This window comes from Trachypithecus francoisi, unplaced genomic scaffold (assembly GCF_009764315.1).
Source record: "Trachypithecus francoisi isolate TF-2019V2 unplaced genomic scaffold, Tfra_2.0 Lachesis_group1, whole genome shotgun sequence".
Taxonomy (NCBI): Eukaryota; Metazoa; Chordata; class Mammalia; order Primates; family Cercopithecidae; genus Trachypithecus; species Trachypithecus francoisi.
This window is the reverse complement of record NW_022681454.1, coordinates 77,665,745-77,686,643: the sequence shown is the minus strand read 5'-3', so window position 1 is coordinate 77,686,643 and position 20,899 is coordinate 77,665,745. Positions and strand designations below refer to the sequence as shown.

Genomic DNA, 20,899 nt, shown 5'->3' with positions numbered 1-20,899 from the left:
ATGTTGCTTCAGCTGGTCTTGAACTCCTGGCCTCAAGTGATCCTCCCTCCTCAGTCTTCCAAACTGCTGGGATTATCTTTGCTAATTTTAAAATTGGGTTGTTTTCTTACTACTATTATTTGAGTTCCATATATATTTTAAGTAGTAATGCCATGTCAAGTGTATTGCTTGCAAATATTTTTTCCCAATATATAGATTGTCTCTTCACTTCACTGTTTCCTTTGCTGTGCAGAAGTTTTTTAGTTCAATGTAATCTTGCCTATTTTTGCTTTGTTGCCTGAGCTTGGGGGATTAAATCCAAAAATTCACTGCTTAGACCAGTAGTGTGTAGTTTTCCCCCTGTGTTTTCTTCGTGTATATTTTCACAATTGCAGGTCTTATATTTAGGTCTTTAATCAATTTTTAGTAGATTTTTATAGATGGAGTGGGATAAGGGTCCAATTTCATTCTTCTGTATGTGAATATCCAGTTTCCCAAAACCCATTATTGAAGAGACTGTCCCTTCCCCTATTATGTGTTCTTGTCCCCTTTGCCAAAAATCAATTGACTGTAAATGTATGAGTTCATTTTTGAGTTCTCCATTAGTCAATGTCTATTTTATGCCAGTACCATGCTGTTTTGATTACAATGGCTTTGCAATATAGTTTGAAGTCAGGTAATGTCATGCCTCTAGTTTTCTTCTTTATGCTCAAGATTGTCTTAGCTATTCAGAGTTTCTTGTAGTGCCATATGGATTTTAGAACTGCTTTTTCTACTTCTGTATAAAAGGGCATATTGGAATCTTGATAAGGATTATACGGAATCTGCAGATTGCTTTGGGTAATATGAAGACTTTAACAATAATTTTTCCAATCCATGAACATGGAATATCTTCCTATTTATGTCTTCTTCAATCTCCTTCATCAATATTTTATCATTTTCAGTCTACAGATTTTTCACATCCCTCTTTAAGGAGTACTTAAATCCTAAGTATTTACTTTTTTTTTTTTTTTTTTTGAGACGGAGTCTTGCTCTGTCGCCCAGGCTGGAGTACAGTGGCCGGATCTCAGCTCACTGCAAGTTCCGCCTCCCGGGTTTACGCCATTCTCCTGCCTCAGCCTCCCGAGTAGCTGGGACTACAGGCGCCCGCCACCTCGCCTGGCTAGTTTTTTTTGTATTTTTTAGTAGAGATGGGGTTTCACCATGTTAGCCAGGATGGTCTTGATCTCCTGACCTCGTGATCCGCCCATCTCGGCCTCCCAAAGTGCTGGGATTACAGGCTTGAGCCACCGCGCCCGGCCAGTATTTACTTTTTTGTAAATATTATAAATGGGATTATTTCCTCTATTTATTTCTCTGATAGTTCATTGTTAGTATACAGAAATGCTACTAGTTTTTTGTTGTTGTTGTTTTGTTTCATTTTGTGTTTTGTTTTTTGAGATGCAGTCTCCCTCTGTCGCCCAGGCTGGAGTGGAGTGGTGCAAACTCAGCTCACTGCAACCTCTGCCTCCTGGGTTCAAGCAATTCTCCTGTCTCAGCCTCCCGAGTAGCTGGAACTACAGGTGCCTACCACCTCGCCCGGCTAATTTTGTATTTTTAGTAGAGATGAGGTTTCACCATGTCGGCCAAGCTGGTCTCAAACTCCTGGCTTCAAGTGATTCACCCACCTCAGCCTCCCAAAGTGCTGGGATTATAGGTATGAGCCACCACACCTGGCCAGAAATGCTACTAGTGTTTATATTGATTTGGTATCTTGCAACTTTACTGTATTCATTTATTAGTCCTAACAGTTTTTTGGTGGGGACTTTAGGGTTTTATATATACAAGATTACATCATAAGCAAACAGCAACAATTTCACTATTTCCTTTCCTGTTTGGATGCCTTTTATTTATTTCTCTTGCTTAATTGCTCTGGCAAAGACCTCTGGTACTATATTGAATAGAAGTAGTGAGAATAGGCATCCTTGTCTAAGAAATAAAGCTTTCAACCTTGCCATTGAATATAATATCATCGGTAGGTTTGTCATATATGCCTTTATTGTGTTGAGGTATATTCCTTCTATACCTAATTTGTTGCAAGTTTTTATCATGAAAGGATATTAAATTTGGTTGAATGCTTTTTCTGCATCTAACAAGATTATCATATGATTTTTGTCCATAATTCTTTTAATGTGGTGTGTCACATATGTAGATTTGCATATGCTGAAACATCCTTGCATCGACAGGATAAATTCCACTTAATTGTGGTACATTATTCTTTTAATGTGCTGCTGACTTCAGTTTGCTAGTATTTTGTTGGGGATTTTTACATCTGTGTTCTTCAGAGATAATGGCTTGTAATTTTCTTTTCTTGTAATGTCCAGGTCTGGCTTTGATGTAAAGGTAATGTTGATCTCATTACAAAGATTTAGGGCTGGGTGCAGTGGCTCATGCCTGTAATCCCAGCACTTTAGGAGGCCGAGGCGGGCGGATCACCTGAAGTCAGGAGTTCGAGACCAGCCTGGCCAACATGGTGAAACCCTGTTTCTACTAAAAATACAAAAATTAGCTGGGCACAGTGGCAGGCACCTGTAATCCCAGCTACTCGGGAGACTGAGGCAAGAGAATCACTTGAACCCAGGAGGAGGAGGTTGCAGTGAGCCAAGATCGCACCATTGCACTCCAGCCTGGGAGACAAAGTGAGACACTGTCACCAAAAAAGACAACAACAACAACAACAACAAAACACATTTAGAAGTATTCCTTTTCTATTTTTGGAAGAGTTTAAGAAGGATTGGTATTAGTTCTCCTTGAAATGTTTGGTCAAATTTACTGGGGAAGCCACCAGGTCCTGGACTTTTCTTTGATGGGAGACTTTATTTTTTATTCAATCTCCTTATTTGTTATTGGTCTGTTTAGATTCCATATTTCTTCTTGATCCACTGTTGATAGGCTCTACGTGTCTAGGGATTTATCCATTTCTTCTAGGTTATCCAATCCATTGGCATGTAACTGTTCATATTAATGTCTTACAATGCTTTGTATTTCTGTGGTACCAGCTGTAAGGTCTCCTCTTTTGTTTCTGATTTTATTTGAGTCTTCTTTATTCTTAGTATTGGTAAGGTTTTGTTGATTTTATATTTTCAAAAAAACAAAGATTTTGTTGATTTTTTCTATTGTTTTTCTAGTCTTTATTTCATTTATTTCTGCTGTTTGTTATTTCTATCCTTCTGATAACTGTAAGCTTAGTTTGTTCTTTTTTGTTGTTGGCATTTATTGCTATGCATTTCCCTCTTAAATCTGCTTTTGCTGCCTTCCATAGGTTTTGTTGTAGTTCCATTTTTGTTTTTCTCAATATATTTTAAAATTTCTCTTCTAATTTCTTCTTTGACCCATTGGTTGTTCAGTAGCATGTTGTTTAATTTTCACATGTTTGTTAATTTTCTAAGATTTCCCCTGTTATTCATTTCTATAATAGAAAATCTGTACTCATAAAATGATAGCCCCTCATTCTCTTCTCTTCCAAACTCCAGGAAACCATTGTTTTATGTTCTACTTTCTACCATGTATTTGACTATTCTATGTACTTCATGCAAGTGGAACCATACAATAATTGTCCTTTTGTGATTAGCTTATTTCGCTTAGCGTGTTTTCAAGGTTCAACTACGTTGTAGCACGTAGCAGAATTCCATTCTTTTTTAGGGTTGAACAATATTCCATTGTACATATATACCACATTTTGTTTATTCATTCATCAATGGACATTTGGATAGTTTTCACTTTTCATTGTTAGGAATAAAGCTGTTGTAAAAATGGGTATACAAATATCTGTTTAAGTCCTTATGTCCTTACTTTCAATTCTTTTGGGTATATACCTGGAAGGAGAATTACTGGATCATATGTTATCTGTTTAATTTGGAAGGAAATTACCAGTTTTCCACAGCAGTTGCACAGTTTTACATTCCTACCAGCAATGCAAAAGGGTTCTAATTTGTCTACATCCTTATCAACAGTTTTGTTATTGTCAGTCTTTTCTATCAAACATTCTAGTGGGTGTGAAGTAGATTGTGGTTTTGATCTGCATCCCCCTCATGATTAGTGATGTTAAGCATCTTTTCATGAGCTTATTGGCTATTTATAGATCTTCTTTTAAGAAATGTCTATTCAAGTTTGACTGAGTCCATTTTGTACTCTATAACAAAATATCTTAGATGGTAAATTATAAAGAACAGAAATTTATTTTTCACTGTTCTGGAGGCTGGGAAATCTAAGATTATGGCACTGTCAAGTTCATTGTCCAGTGAGGGTCTGATCTTGTCTTTCAAGATGGTACTTTGAACACTGTGTATTCCATAGGAAAGAAACACTGTGTCCTCACATGGCAAAAGACAGGATAGTTAAAAAAAAAAAAAAAAAAAAGGGACAAACTCTCTCTAGCGAGCCCTTTTATAAGGGTATCTAATCCCATTTACAAGGAAGGAGATGAATGGCCTAATCACCTCTTAAAGGCCCCACCTCCTAATACTATCACATTGGAAACACCTGAATTTTGGAGTCGACACAAACTATAGCAAAATCTTTTGCCCATTTTTATATTGGGTTGTCTTTTTGTTGTTGAATTTGAGGAAGTCTTTATATTTTCTGGATATTATCCTCTCATCAAATATATGATCAGCCAATATTTTCTATTCTGTGGGTTGTCTTTTTTTGTTGTTGTTGTTGTTTTTTGATATGAAGTCTCGGTCTATTGCCCAGGATGGAGTATAGTGGAGCAATCTCGGCTCACTGCGAATTCCGTTTCCAGGGTTTAAACGATTCTCCTACTTCAGCCTCCTGACTAGCTAGGATTGCAGATGCCCACCACTACACCCAGCTAATTTTTGTATTTTTAGTAGAGATTAGGTTTCACCATGTTGGCCAGGTTGTCTCAAACTCCTGGCCTCAATGATCCACCTGCCTCAGCCTCCCAAAGTGCTGGGATTACAGGTTTGAGCCACAGCACCTCACTACTTATCTTTTCACTCTCTTGATAATGTCTTCTGAAGCAAAAAAAAAGCTTTAAATTTGGTAAAGTACATTATTTATTTCTGTTACCTGTGCTTTTGGTGTCATAACCAAGAAATTACTGTCAAACTCAATGTCATGAGACTATCTTATGTTTCCTTTTAAGAGATTTCTACCTTTAGCTATAGGACTTTGATGTAGTTTGAGTTAATTTTTGTATACAGTTATGAAAGAAAAATAAATCTTAGGACCCCCAAATCACTAAGCCAAGGGAAAAGTCAAGTTGGGAACTATGTCAGGCAAATCTGCCTCTCATTTTATTCCTAAATAAAATAGCTACAAAGACAAAAAGCTACACACCTCCCTCACAATTTGCCCAATAGGAAATTCCTTGTGGACGAAGGACAGACTGAAACTGAAAATCATCCCTCTCAGACTCACCTGAGACAAATGCATATCTGACTGCTTCCTCTGCTCTATTGTTTATGTAAAAATGCAGATTCGCTGAGCCAGACTAAATTGTGTATTCAGTGGAAAGCTAATCAAGGACTCAAAAGGATCAAGGACTCTCTTATCTACTTCTGACCTGAAACCCCCCTCTTCAAGTTGTCCTGCCTTACTATACCAAACCAATGTACATCTTACACATATTGAGAATGATGTCTCCCATCTCCCTAACATATATAAATGCAAGCTGTACCCCAACCACATTGGACGCATGTCATCAGGACCTCTTAACACTGTGTCATGGGTACATCCTTAACGTTGGCAAAATAAACTTTCTAAGTCAACTGAAACCTGTTTCAGATATTTCAGATTCACAAAGTCTAAGATAAGGTTCCAACTTCATTCTTTTGCATGTGGATATCCAGTTTACCCAGCACAATTTATTGAAAAAAAAAATTAACTGTTGCCCATTTAATGGTCTTAGCACTCTTGTTACAATTTTTTTGAAAAGATGTGTGGGTTTATTTCAAGGCTTTCTATTCTACTCTTGTCTGTTTTATAGTTTTCAGTATTTATAAGTACAGTTGTTTTTGTTGTTATTGTTGTTGTTGTTTTTTGAGACAGAGTCTCGCTCTGTCGCCCAGGCTGGAGTGCAGTGGCGGCTCACTGCAAGCTCCACCTCCTGGGTTCATGACATTCTCCTGCCTCAGCCTCCCGAGTAGCTGGGACTACAGGTGCCTGCCACCATGCCAGGCTAATTTTTTGTATTTTTTTTTAGTAGAGACAGGGTGTCACCATGTTAGCCAGGATGGTCTCGATCTCCTGACTTTGTGATCCACCCCCCTCGGCCTCCCAGAGTGCTGGGATTACAGGCATGAGCCACTGTGCCCGGCCAGTATGGTTGTTTTATAACCTATTTCTGTTCATTCTGTTATCTAAAAATCTCTGTAAATCTGTTTTTCTTGGTTCATGGTCTCACAGTGGCTTATTTCCTTGTGTGCTTGGTTACCTTTGACTGATTTCTGCTTTCTGTCCTCGAAAACTTATTGATGGGAATTCCTTAAAGCCTAAACTAAACACATCTTCCTCTATAGAGGATTTATATATTTTTTCCTCCAGGTATTTGAGGGCACTATAATATATAACGAATTCACAGTTTAAGGTTACTGGACTACCCAACAATATGACTCAGGTTACAAATCCATATGAGAGCTGTCTTGGGCCGAAATGTTTTTCGACGGGGTTTACTCCTTTTCATTTTCTCCTCTGTTCCACTAAGCACCAAGATATCCTCCCCTAAATTCTCCTAGACATGTGTTTACCACCCATTCACCCTCCTACTCATCTCCCATCCTTTGATGAACCAAACCCTTTGGTTCCACCTCAAATAATTTTCTATCATTCTGACTTCTTAGCTGGGACAGACTCCTGTAATAAAAGACAGATTAACAAGAGAAAAAACCTGTTTATTAGTATGTATACCTCATGGATACATTGGAGATACCAGGGAAAATGAGTGTATCTCAAACAGGTTGCTTAGAATTCAGACTTAAATAACATGTTTAGCTGAAAAAAAAAGGGGGGCGGTATGTGGGAAGCAAGTTATGGGGAGGAGACCAGGAAAAGCAGGGTGTATTAAGAGTAAGCTTTGTTAGCCAGGCACTGTAGTCCCAGCTCTTTGTCCCATTATCCCAAGATTATAGGTTGGGTCCCAACTCAAGCTTATAATCCCAGCACTTTGAGAGGCCAAAGCAGGCAGATCTTTTGAGGTCAGGAGTCCGAGACTAGCCTGGCCAACGTGTTGAAACCCTGTGTCTACTAAAAATACAAAAAGTGGCCGGGCATGGTGGTGCGCTCCCCCACCACATTGGGCTGTACCCCAACCACATTGGACGCATGTCATCAGGACCTCTTAACACTGTGTCATGGGTACATCCTTAACGTTGGCAAAATAAACTTTCTAAGTCAACTGAAACCTGTTTCAGATATTTCAGATTCACAAAGTCTAAGATAAGGTTCCAACTTCATTCTTTTGCATGTGGATATCCAGTTTACCCAGCACAATTTATTGAAAAAAAAATTAACTGTTGCCCATTTAATGGTCTTAGCACTCTTGTTAAAATTTTTTTTGAAAAGATGTGTGGGTTTATTTCAAGGCTTTCTATTGTACAAAAACTAGTAGGTTTTCTGTTCTTATCAGTTTTTAAGGTAGTGGAGGAGGACAATCAAATTGAATTACACTTGGGCTAATGTTGCTGGTCTATTTCTTAAGTCAAAAAGAGTATGCAGCAGTAAGATTTCTATGATTCTGGTGTGAAATACAATATGCAACAACTCTTTTAACGTTTTCTCCAGCGACAGACACAAGTCTTAAAGGCTGAAAAAATGGCGTTTTCCTAGAGGATTTTTCTCAAAACTAGACAGAGAAGCACGCAAAATTTAGCACTTTTCAAGAACAAATGTTAGAGCCTAACTCCTGTGTCCGCCCTCCCCATTTGTGTCCCTTGGCTTCGGGCCCAGCTGGAGACCCACTGGGTGTTCCGGGGTCGCCCGGCGGGTCCCTACCCTCACCTGCATGATGTGCTGCTCTGTCCCTCACGAGCCCGCGTCGTCCTGTAGCTGGCGAGGCGCCACGGACTGAGACCCGCAGCCTCCTCCAGGCGGGAAGCGCGCCCGCTTCAGGCCGGGCGGTTTTGAGCGCCCGCCGGAAGAGGCAGAGGCGAACAAGGACTTGTTACGCTTGTACGGCCGAGGCAGCTTGGTTGCCAGGCAATACAGGGGCCTAACACAGGGGATGGTTGTGGGTACTGACGCCCCAGAGCCTGGAGCATCTATCCCAAGCACTGCCTTTCCCGTTCGCTGTGTAGTGCTGGTGTGGACATTCCTGTCAACTTTTCCCTCCATCAACACCACTGAATCAACAGATTGTTTCAGAGCCTCTGGCACCCTTCAAACCGAGTCCTGTCTTCATGGAGAAATAACAAACTCCTGGAATGGAGAACCATTCAGAGGAGGCGTTCTTAACCTGGAATCCATAGACTATATATATTTTTTTGTTTTGAGACAGGGTCTTGCTCTGTCGCACCGGCTGGAGTGAAGTGGTGCAAACACTGCTCACTGCAGCCTCCACCTCCAAGGCTCAAGCAATCCTCCTGTATAAGCGTCCCAAGTAGCTGAGATCACAGATGCATATGCCATCATACCCAGATAATTAAAAAAAATTTTTTTTTTTTGTAGAGACAGGGGTCTCACGTGTTGCCTAGGCTGGTTTCAAACTCCTGGGCTCAAGTGATCCTCCCACTTCAGTCTCCCAAAGTGCTGGGATTACAGGCATGAGCCACCACACTTAGCCCATACAATATATTTGGATAGATTTTAGGGAATATCTTGCTCCCCAGCCCCCAAATGTACCCATAATTTTGTTGTAGGTGTACATTTTTTTTTTTTTCTGAAATTAAGAAACAGAGCTTTCATTAGATGCTTAAATGGGACTGTAGGCTCCCCAACTCCATCTTAAAAATCCACTGCCTGAAGTGACAGAAGCTCTGGCTTTAGGCCAGGCACGGTGGCACACGCCTGCAAACCCAGCTCTTTGGGAGGCTGAGGCAGGCAGATCACTTGAGCTCAGGAGTTCAAGACCAGCCTGGCCAACAAGGTGAAACTCCATCTCTACTAAAAATACAAAAACTAATGGGATGTGGCAGGTGCCTGTAATCCCAGCTACCCAGGAGGCAGAGGTTGCAGTGAGCCAAGCTCACACCACTACACTCTAGCCTGAGTGACAGAGTGAGATCTGTCTAAACTGAGGGAAAAAAAAAAAAGCTCTGGCTTTAGGTAGGATACCTAGACAGGTGGGGGTTCCTTTGTGTTTAAATTAAGGAAAGGATGTTTACTGGGAGCTGCCAGGAACTTGAGGAAAACACTTGGTGTTTTACACAAGTTGTTTTACACAGTTCCAGAGATGTACTCACAGGACTTGGAAAGAAAAAAAATGTTTTTAATGACATAACTTTAAACTTGGGTTCAGCATGGGACCAGTCCAATCTGTAGTGCCCAGCTGGTACTTAATACAAATCTTATACTCCTAGTAGCCCATATATTCTGTTGTGTTTGCGTATGAGACATGAATTTGTTAAATATAAATAATTAAAAACATATCACAATTTTTGTAATAATGTCTTGGTATTTTCCTCATCTTCTTCCTCTTCCTCTTTCTTCTTCTTCTTCATCCCCGGAGCCCTAAAAATGTTACCTATATCTCTCTGGATTTCTGAGAGGCCCTGGAAACTGCTGGTTAAATTAACATTCTTTTCTTGTTTTGACAATCCAAAGTCCAGGTTAGTTGAAGTACTGTGCACAGAACTAGCTAATGCAGCCCCATGCATTTGTGGCTTTAGGGCAGCATGCTCTCCTTGCTCTCAAGTCCCCATCTTATCAAGGCATTTTTTTTTTCTAAAAATAATGTATGTTTTTCTCTTCGGCTTCTTCTTATGTTCTTCACTCAGGCTGACAAGAAGTGAAATTCAGGAACTTTGTTAGCAAAAGGTGTAACTTAAGCTATAATAATTGCTCAACATTAGGAAGACAAAGGTTTGTTAGATACTCTGCTCTGAAGAATATCTGTATAGACCTAATTCTACCTACTCGTAAGAGCCACTGCTTTCTAATCAGCCAGCAACCTTCTTGATGGAGGAGGTGGGAACCTAAGACAGAGGTCAGAAGAAAAAAGATCAAGGGAACCTGAGAGGAGATAAATTCAACCTCCATCTGAAGTTAATTCTGTGCCCACTAAACATTGATTTGATGTTAAAAGTTCCCAATTTGTGTTCATGATCCTCTATTAATAAGATTATTTTCTTTCTGCTAATAGACAGGACTGCTTGCCTTTCAGATGTTGTGAGGTGAAGTAACTTATTTTAGGATAAACTGAATACTATGAATTGGTGGAAAAAGTTAGTCCTCTGATATATTTGTAGCAATCAGATATCCATTATACAGTTTATAAATCAGAACTTGATTATTGGACTATTGGAGGGGTTATGGCCCAGTCCTCCAACTAGTATGGTTTCAGTTGGTGCTCACATTCTAAGATTGGTAGCTACTGGGCATTCTGGTATTTATGAGAGCTGGTGTTTTGTCACTGACAAAATCCAAATACGATAAACTAAAACAGCTCATTAAAACTCAACTCTCAACTCTCTATGAGTGCCTTTAATGAAAACATCAAAAATGCATGTGGGCAGGGTACAGTGACTCATGCCTGTAATCCCAGCACTTTGGGAGGCCAAGGCGGGTGGATAACCTGAGGTCAAGAGTTCGAGACCAGCTTGGCTAACATGGCAAAACCCCGTCTCTACTAAAAATACAAAAAAAAAAAAAAATTAGCTGGGCATGGTGGTGCACGTCTGTAATCCCAGCTAGTCGGGAGACTGAGGCAGGAGAATCGCTTGAACCCAGGAGACAGAGGTTGCAGTGAGCCAAGATTGCACCACTGCACTCCAACCTGGGTAACAGAGCAAGACTCTGTCTCAAAAAAAAAAAAAAAAAAGGCGTGTCAGTACTGTCAAACCCGGCAGGGATCTAAGGAACATCATTATTTACAGGTTTATTACACAGTATTTCTCATTAAAACAATAAGCAAAAATATTTTTAGATTTTTTTAATTTTCAACAAATTAAACATTTACAACATTGTTACAACTGAGAACATTGACAACACAGGGATTTTCAACAGAGTAAATTTAGCAAGGATTTTTTTCAGAAGAAAACAAAATGTTAGTACATTTTGTATTACATAGCGTTGCTCTGTGGAAAATTAGTTGGCATCCTGCAAAAAAAGAAAAACTGAATTAGATTTAAGTGCAAATGACCACGTGAATATGTGTATATATTTTCTATATTTTGTCATAGAATAACATTAGCATCTGAAATATTTCCCAGCTGTTCTTCTGTGTGTGTGTGTGTATATGTGTGTGTATTGTGTATGTATATATATATACATTGTGTGTGTATATGTGTGTGTGTATTGTGTATGTGTATATATATATATACACACACACACACAGACAGAAGAAATATATATATATGTGTATTTTTCTTTTTTGAGACAGAGTCTTGCTCTGTTGCCCAGGCTGGCGTGCAGTGGCGTGATCTCGGCTCACTGCAGCCTCCACCTCCTGGGTTTAAGCAATTCTCCTGCCTCGGCCTCCTGAGTAGCTGGGATTACAGAAGTGCACCACCACGCCCGGCTAATTTTTGTATTATTAGTAGAGACAGAGTTTCACTATGTTAGTCAGGCTGGTCTCGAACTCCTGACCTCTAGTGATCTGCCCACTTTGGCATCCCAAAGTGCTGGGATTACAGGCGTGAGTCACCGTACCTGGCCTGTCTGTATATTTTTAACTATATATCATTTAATCTATCTCTAATGGAACACTTATTCTGTATGTCTGTGGCTTCCAACAGTTTACAGTATTTAACTATTTAAAAGTGATTTCCTAAAGCTCATTCATACCAATAAGATTTATGAATAAGCTATTTCAAAAGCTACATTTACTCCTTGTATATCTATTTCCTCATATATTTGCAACTAAATAGTTCTATTTTATGTTTAACCACTTTCTAAATAAATATAGGTCATCAGGATAGAGAAAGGCCTTAGAAAATCAGATGAGAAAAACAAAGAAAACATGATTATTACGGTTTTTTTCTATTGGCAAAATGAAATGAAATCATGAGTACATTAGTTTATGTATACCCTAATCTTGAAAATAATCTGAATAAAGCAATTATTCTCAATTTTGGAGATTTTTTTTTTTTTTTTACTAAATTCACCAAATCATAGATTAAATTTCATTTCACATTCTGGACACTCTAATACTTACTTCGATGTTACAAATGCAGCTATTTTTTTCCCATTTAGTATTAAGCTATTTAAAAACATTTTTAATGCCAATTTACATTTATAATATTATAAAAGATAAAATATCCATTAGCTCTCTATTCTTTGTTCCTTGAAAAAATACAAAATTAAGAATATGTTTTCTCATATTCCTCATGTGAACATAATTTATCAGACCTCTTCTGAAGCAGGAGTTAATACCAAACACAGTTTGCAAATTCAAGTTCCTAATTAGATCCCATGAGCACATTAAATTTTTCCTTCACTTTTCCACTATTTGAATCTTTTTTTTTTTTTTTCAGCCCAGAGGTCTTTTACTTTTTATTTTTTTAACACCTATTATGCCATGAATTCATAGGGAATAGGTTCCAGCAGCTCAGGCTCCTTCCCATTGGTCCTCACAAAGTGTGCTTCTCTGGGTGGAGCAGGCTGGCGCTTCAGCTGAACCCAGGTACCTTTCTCTTTGGCTTCTTTCTTTTCTGATCATTTTCCTTCACGCGTTTCAGGAAGCTATCTCGGCTCTTAGAGTGCTTAATGTGCTCAATACGCACATTAATTCTCTTGGCAAGAATCTTGCCCTTAACTTGTTTGTTTACAACAATGCCAACAGCATGCTGGGTAACGTTGTAGACTCTCCCAGTTTTGCCATGGTAACACTTGTGGGGCATTCCTTTTTGAACAGTACCCATTCCCTTGATGTCTACAATATCACCTTTCTTATAGATTCGCATATACGTGGCCAAAGGAACAACTCCATGTTTTCTAAAAGGCCTAGAGAACATATATCGGGTGCCTCTCCTCTTTCCCTTTGTGTTCGTCATTTTGGCGAATTACTGGAAGATGGCGGTTCCGGCCGAAAGGGCTATTTGAATCTTTTATTTCTTTCTTTTCTAATTGAATTGGATAACACACTGAGAACTACATTAAATAAGAAATTAGAGAGTATCTTTATCTTGTTCCTGACATTAATGGAAATGCTCCAAAGTGTTTCACTAACAAGCCAGCTACTGTACTAACTTGGTTTGAGACCATTATATAAATCATGTCAAGAAAGGCTTAATCTCTTCCTAATAGATAAGAAATTGATGTAAAATTTTACCAAAAGCATCTATTGAGATTATCATATAATTTTTCTTCTAATAGTGAAAACTTTTAACACACTTCTTAACGTTGAACCATCCTTGAGTTGCTGGAACAAATCTTACTTAGTGGGGTCATAAAATTATTTAAGTATACTGATGAATACTATTTAATAATATTCCTTTAAAATTTTTACATTAATATTTATAAACAATTGACTTACAGATTTTTTTATACTATTTTTTAAGTTTTGGTATTAATATTACGCTGGCTTCATAAAAATATTTGGTAGTTTTTCTTCTTTCTCTGAGCTGAAAAAATTCAAAATTATTGGCTTAGCACTTTTTGAGGATATATTGTGGGTATAGTTTTCTTTTTTTCTTTTTTTTTTTGAGACAGTATAGTTTTGAGTGAGTAGTTTCTTTTTTTTTTCTTTTCCTTTTTTTTTTTTTTTTGCTCTTGATGACCAGATTGGAGTGCAATGGTGTGATCTTGGCTCACTACAACCTCTGCCTCTTGGGTTTAAGTGATTCTCCTGCCTAAGCCTCCCAAGTAGCTGGGATTATAGGCATGCACCACCACACCTGGCTAATTTTGTATTTTTAGTAGAGACGGGATTTCTCCGTGTTGGTCAGGCTGGTCTTGAACTCCTGACTTCAGTTTCTTTATTTTTGAAGGTGATCCACCCACCTTGGCCTCCCAAAGTGCTGGGATTACAGGCCTGAGCTACTGTGCCTGGCCAAGGGTATAATTTCTAGATAACATTTTCCAGTTTTCCCCCATACCTATTAGTCCGTTTAGTGTTTTTCTTTCTCCTGAGGTCAATTTTAGTAGCACCTACTTTATTAGACAATCCTCTATTTTATCCAGGTTTCCAAACTGATATGTGGAGAGATATGCAAAGTACTCTTTTGTGATTTTTATTTCTTCTGTTTTAATTTCTCTTTTCATTGTACTTTTCTATATTTATGATTTTACCCTTTTTATTGATTACACTAGGCCAACTTATTTTAATTTTTGCAAAGAATTACTATAGATTTTTGCTTTGTTTACTGTCCTTCTTCTTTATTGCTTTTTTTAAGTTTTTAAACTTTTTATTTGCATATTAAAAAAATTGCGCATTCCAATAATTAAAATCATTTGAGCAAAAAAAAAAAAAAAAAAATGGCACTCTGATTAAACTGCATTACAGCCTGCAGGACACCTTGGGCCAGCTTGGTTTTACTCTAGATTTCACTGTCATCCCACCCCACTTCTTCCACCCCACTTCTTCCTTCACCAACATGCAAGTTCTTTCCTTCCCTGCCAGCCAGATAGACAGATGGGAGAGGCAGGCGCAGCCTTGGTTGTCAGTAGTACTTTGATGTGAAAGGGGCAGTACAGTCATTTAAACTTGATCTAACCTCTTTGCATCTTACAAAGTTAAACAGCTAAAAGAAGTAAAATAAGAAGGCAGTGCTTGTGGAATGTACAGTGCATATTGGTGGCGCACGCCTCATTACGATTTGCCTGCTTGCTTCTCCTGTTCAATTGTTTCTTTGGAAGGCAGTGAATTTTTCTCTTGCGTCTCTGTCTTCTTCAGTTTCGACTTATCAAATTTCTCGATCTCAGCCATATCGGGTTTGTCAGACATGGTTGCGGAGGGAAAGCAGAGCTAGGCACGCGAGATCAAGCGAAGTCTGGTCTGCGCAGTGGCCACCACCGAGTTGTCCTGTTTTACTGTTTTTAACATCAATTTATTCTTTCATTTTTATAACTTCCTTCTGCCCTCTTGAAGTTTGCTTTGTTGTTGTTTTTATTTTATTTTATTTATTTATTTTTTTAAGATAAGTTCTTGTTTTATTGCCTTGGCTGGAGTGCAGAGGAAAGACTTAGCTCACAGCCTCAAACTCCTGGGCTCAAGCTATCCTCCCATCTCAGCCTCTGAAGTAGGTAGGACTACAGGCATGCGCCACCACATCTGGCTAATTTTTTTCTTAAGTTTTTGTAGAGATGAGGTCTCAAAATCCTGTGCTCAAGTGATCCTCATGTCCTAGCCTCTCAAAGTGATAGGATTAGAGGCATGAGCCACTTGCCCAGTCTAAAATGAATGATATATTTGAAAAAATACATTCAGCATAAAATCTGGATTTAGGATTACAAAAGCTTAGTAGAATACACTTTTATTTCTGTGGTACAAATTTATTAATCTGCATTTGGGTTTGATTTCAACATTTATTGTCTAATAAAATATTAGGATTAACATATTTATTAAACATGTGGGAACAGTCAACAGCTACTAAATTTCTACTGTATGTCCAGCACTGAGGTAGAAATTCTGGCAGCACAAAAGAAGAGGTCATTCTCTCATGTCTTTCCACATTTTAAAAAATTCTCTAGAAACCGGTAAATCACCAGCTTTTACAAAGAATCTTTGAGTATTGGTTATTTAGATGACAGAAGTACTTTCAGTCTGTAAATCTTGGCCCATTATAGTTGACACTGATTACTGCAATAAGAATTCATTCCTTGACATATCCTACTTGCACAATAAATGATGACAAGATCAATGTCTACAAAATCACTTATGATAATTATTACTGTGACATAGTCTGAGGAATAAATGACATGGGCAAAGCAAATGAGGCCCTAAAATACTGATATTTTCTCATTACAATAAAGCCCTTACAGCTCCTATCATTGTGGTATTTATATGGGACATTCATGTACATATGCAATCAAATAATAGAAATATATTTAGCATAATTTAATTTGTGACTGTTTGAAAACAACAGAAAATGTCAAACTATGTTGAACTGTGAAACGCATACCATTTTATTTATTTGTTTGTTTATTTATTTATTTCTCACATACCATTTTAAATGAACGCTGCTGACCTTCTTCCATTCCGTGGCTGAAAAATAATAGATTAGAAATAAATCAGTGTAACTAAAGATGGAAGCTAATAGTCATAGGAACAGATTGATGACTTAGAGGAGTGTTTAATGTGCATCACAATCATCTAGAGGGCTTTTTACAACATAGACTGCTGGACTCCTTAGCCAGAATTTCTGATTTAGTAAGTCTGAGAATCCTGAGAAATTTGTATTTCTAACAAGTTCTGAGGTGATGCTAATGCTGCAAAGACCACCATGAACTAGATGCAATTTGACTTAATTATTTCCTTGATGGTACCAACATTTTAAAACAAATGTTCTCAATTTTAATTTGATATGAACCAAAATGAACTTACTGAAGTCAGGGCTGTTTAGCTGCTTACTCCTTCCTGCTATCAGTCCAATTCCTTCATTTAATCCATTCTCTAATTTGCTATTAGAATTATTTTCCAAAAGGCAAATCTTACATTTGCCCCCTCCTTAGCCTTTAGTGTAAAGTTGAAATTTCTTAGCTAAATATTTCATCAACCACTTCCCATTGATTCTTCAGGATTCAGCCCATGAAGTCTTCTCTGTACCTCTTCCATTCCCCAGCTGGAGTTAAATGCTTTTCTTTTGGAAACCACAGCCCTTGGATTACAAGTGCATTTCACACAGTACTTTATATTTGTTTACTTATCTGTTTTCTCTTAGAGCCTATCTAAACTCCTAAAGCACAGGAATGGAATCCTATCTGTCTTTATAGTCCCACCCCTTGGTACATTGCTCAGCACCCAGTAGAAGTTCAATAAATAGTTGTTGAACTAATTAATTAAAACTTTCTGGTAATGTATGAAGGATGCAAATATTTTGCAAAGTGTAGCTGCCTAGAAAAAAACCACATTTTATAGACAATGTAGACAAACAAAATCAGAAATGTAATCCCAAAATTCTGTCTACTTATACCTTTTATTATGACTGGTTCTTTTAATTTTAAGAATTTGTGAAAGTAGTCATAACTCTTCCAATCTACTGAGTTTAAAATTTTGTAAATAATTCCATAGAACATAAGGAATAGTGTATCTTTAAGACACCTATTTTCTTTTTTTTTTTTTTTTTTTTTTTTTTTTTTTTGAGACGGAGTCTCGCTCTGTCGCCCAGGCTAGAGTGCTGTGGCCGGATCTCAGCTCACTGCAAGCTCCGCCTCCCGGGTTCACGCCATTCTCCTGCCTCAGCCTCCCGAGTAGCTGGGACTACAGGCGCCCGCCACCTCGCCTGGCTAATTTTTTATATTTTTTAGTAGAGACGGGGTTTCACCGTGTTAGCCAGGATGGTCTCGATCTTCTGACCTCGTGATCCGCCCGTCTCGGCCTCCCAAAGTGCTGGGATTACAGGCTTGAGCCACTGCGCCCGGCCAAGACACCTATTTTCTATACACAAAATGTCATGGAATTAAAGTGTCAAATAGGTGAATGTTACTGGAGGTGTTTAAACATGAGCAATAGATCAAAGGAGAGATCAGAGATACTATGGTATTGAAGCAATAAAGTGGTGACAGAAGTGAATGTCAGTCAGACTGTAACACCTGATGCCAAATATCTATAAACTTTAAAACTTAATTGAAATGTAAAAGTTAATTAAATACACAGTGAACATGTTTTTAAATTTTGATGTAGATTGATTTTTTTAAAAATACAGTAGGTACCTACCCTGAATAAAAAATATCCTCGACTTTGACTTGCAAAGGGATTTTGGAATTCTTCCTAGAAGAGAAAATGAGGGCATTACAAATCAAATAACACTAAAAATAAGTGCAAATTCTCCTTGAAAGTACATTGAGGGTCAGAATTACTTTCAACTATCATAACTAAACATAGAGGGAATCAGGGACTTGAATAGAGAATTTTTGTATTATACCTGAAAATTTTCAACAACTAGTAGTATCATCAGAATCTTATATTTAGAAATAATTTCCTTATCAGTGTGACCAATTTGCCTTTCAGGAATTTTGTCAGTTGTAGGTGAATTCATCAATAAGTAGAAAGAGAAATGACAGACACTTCATAAGTGACTATATTTAAATTCTCCTTTCAGCGTTTTGTTAGAATGAAATAATTTCTTTAAAACACATATTGCATGTGTTAACACATGAACAGGGGAAAATACAAAACAGAATTGTATCAAAGCTAAAAAATATTATACAATATTTCCACAGAAATGTAGTTTGAAATTAAGGGACAAATTTGGTAAATTATGTTTATTCAATGAAGCTTTAGGACAGATGTTCCTAATATAATTATATGTGCAGAATGTTAATTTTTAAATTTCTAAATATTAATAGGAACGACCCAATTATTCATAATAAGTATATCTTTTTCTTAAACATTTCATTTTAAACTTCATGAAAAAAATACATTAACATTTTATGGTTTCCATAAAATTGGCTTGTAGCTTCCTATTTTCATTAACAATTGTCTATATCATAAAAGCATTATCAGCATGGCTATCACCATGAAATCTTTCAGCCAAGACCTTTTTCAACTATTTTATAATATGAATACTATCATATTAAATTCTAAGAAATGGCTCTGATATATGTTTAAATTATGAAATACTTAGTTTGCAACAAATGTATCTTAAACCCTCAATATTTGTGTTTAATTTTCATCTTTACTATAACTCCCCAAATTACTTAATATTGAAAAAAATCTGCATTTATTTATTTATTTATTTTTATTTATATTTTTTTTTGAGACGGAGTCTCACTCTGTTACCCAAGCTGGAGTGCACTGGCCAGATCTCAGCTCACTGCAAGCTCTGCCTCCTGGGTTCACGCCATTCTCCTACCTCAGCCTCCCGAGTAGCTGGGACTACAGGCCCCTGCCACCGCGCCCGGCTAGTTTTTTGTATTTTTTAGTAGAGACGGAGTTTCACCGTGTTAGCCAGGATGGTCTCGATCTCCTGACCTTGTGATCCGCCTGCCTCGGCCTCCCAAAGTGCTGGGATTACAGGCTTGAGCCACCGCGCCCGGCCTAAAAATCTGTATTTAAAAATGTATATACTGTATACATGTATCAAAATATCACATGTACCCCCAAAATATGTATAACTATAATATACCAATGAAAAGCAAAAAATAAAGTTTTTTTCAGTTTTCAAAATTAAAAAAAATGTACACTTATAAACCATATGCTTATATACCTATGTAAGCAACGTTCTCAGCTGGGCACAGTGGCTAATGCTTGTAATCTGAGCACTTTGGGAGACTGATGTGGGAGGATCACTTGAGCCCACGAGTTTGAGACCAGCCTGGGCAACATAGAGAGACCTAGTCTCTAAAAATAATTTAAAAATTTAGCCAGGTGTGATGGCATACACCTGTGGACCCAATTCCTCAGGCTCCTCAGGAGGCTGAGGTGGGAGGATTGCCTGAGCCCAGGAGGTCAAGGCTGCAGTAAGCCATGATCATGTCACTGCACTCCAGCCTAGGTGACAGAGAAAAACCCCATCTCAAAAAAAAAAAAAAAAAAAAATTCAAATGCATATCATATTAAAGAGAAAATACTAAAAGGCAGGACAAAATGTAAATGTAAATTTAAACGTGTCAAATATTTAAAACTTCCAAATGCAAAACCCAAACATACAGATCTTTTTAGAGTCTTATCATTAAGCAAGCAGTATATAAAATAATTTGGGAGGTAGAGATATAAAAAAGATGTGGGAATGAAATTGGAAGATGTCTAGCAATCAAAATTTAAGAAAAGTGTTTTAAGATCTAAAACCTCATTTCTTCAAGAATCCAAAATATTTCACTATCAAAGATACATTTTAAAATTAGATGATTTAGGCCCAGCAAAGCGAACACTCTCCTGCAATTGCATTTCTATTCATCTTTTAAATTATTTTCTTTCGTAGGTTTCTAGGAAACTCGACTGGCTGCAAAATACTCTTAAGATTTATCATTTGTCTGAAAATATAGATGATATCACTGAAGGTGGAAAATTCAGTCAATGTACTAAACTGGCCACAATACTGAGTGATTAGCTTTGGTTTTGTAAGTCACGGCACTGAAATAATGTAGTCATACTAATGATTGTTGGTGTCTTTTAAGAAACTGAATCTTTAAGTTGAAATTGTTTACTAATTCATAACTCAAGCAAATACTTTAAGAAGTAAAAGTTAAATAAAAAAAGCATGTATTACTTCTAAAGAGTTTGATGACAACTACTTTTTTCTTCATTCTGCAAATTCTAAAATTTCAAGGGGCTACTGCCTAAGATCTTACATTTCTCTTTACAGTTGGCATCAGATATTGTCTTCTTCGATGGAAGCGTCATTTAAGAATGTGAAGATTCTGGCCGGGCGCGGTGGCTCAAGCCTGTAATCCCAGCACTTTGGGAGGCCGAGGTGGGTGGATCACGAGGTCAGGAGATCGAGACCATCCTGGCTAACACGGTGAAACCCCATCTCTACTAAAAATACAAAAAAATTAGCCGGGCCTGGTGGCAGGCGCCTGTAGTCCCAGCTCCTCGGGAGGCTGAGGCAGGAGAATGGCTTGAACCTGGGAGGCGGAGCTTGCAGGCAGCTGAGATCGTGCCACTGCACTCCAGTCTGAGCGACAGAGCGAGACTCTGCCTCAAAAAAAAAAAAAAAAA

The 20,899-nt window shown here is 37.8% G+C and overlaps 3 protein-coding genes and 1 pseudogene across 7 annotated transcripts in view; all 4 read right to left on the bottom strand.

The window, feature by feature from the left end:
- The window catches only part of PDCL2 (phosducin like 2), a 36,933-nt gene extending 28,782 nt beyond the window's left edge, over nt 1-8,151 (bottom strand). The window contains exon 1 of the mRNA XM_033215999.1: nt 7,981-8,151. Coding sequence (XP_033071890.1) covers nt 7,981-7,986 — 6 coding nt within the window. The 5' untranslated portion in view covers nt 7,987-8,151. The remainder of the gene's footprint in view (nt 1-7,980) is intronic.
- A 2,913-nt stretch (nt 8,152-11,064) lies between these two features.
- NMU (neuromedin U) overlaps nt 11,065-20,899 on the bottom strand; it is a 37,149-nt gene continuing 27,314 nt past the window's right edge. For all 4 annotated transcript variants that reach the window (XM_033214631.1, XM_033214633.1, XM_033214632.1 and 1 more), the window contains 3 exons: nt 17,954-18,007; nt 16,243-16,282; nt 11,065-11,235 (listed from right to left, as the gene is read on the bottom strand). In XM_033214631.1, coding sequence (XP_033070522.1) covers nt 16,247-16,282; nt 17,954-18,007 — 90 coding nt within the window. In that variant the 3' untranslated portion in view covers nt 11,065-11,235; nt 16,243-16,246. The remainder of the gene's footprint in view (nt 11,236-16,242; nt 16,283-17,953; nt 18,008-20,899) is intronic.
- Nucleotides 12,618-13,191, bottom strand: LOC117085594 (annotated as a pseudogene). Its single transcript, XR_004438012.1, has one exon. The product of XR_004438012.1 is annotated as a 60S ribosomal protein L21-like (transcript).
- On the bottom strand, nt 14,462-15,073 carry LOC117085595 (thymosin beta-4-like). Its single transcript, XM_033214635.1, has one exon. The coding sequence runs from the start codon at nt 15,020-15,022 to the stop codon at nt 14,888-14,890; it is 135 nt and encodes a 44-aa protein (XP_033070526.1). The 5' UTR covers nt 15,023-15,073; the 3' UTR covers nt 14,462-14,887.

Excerpts from the sequence above, each read along its gene's own strand:
- LOC117085595 (XM_033214635.1), bottom strand. The coding sequence starts at position 15,022 with ATGTCTGACAAACCCGATATGGCTGAGATCGAGAAATTTGATAAGTCG.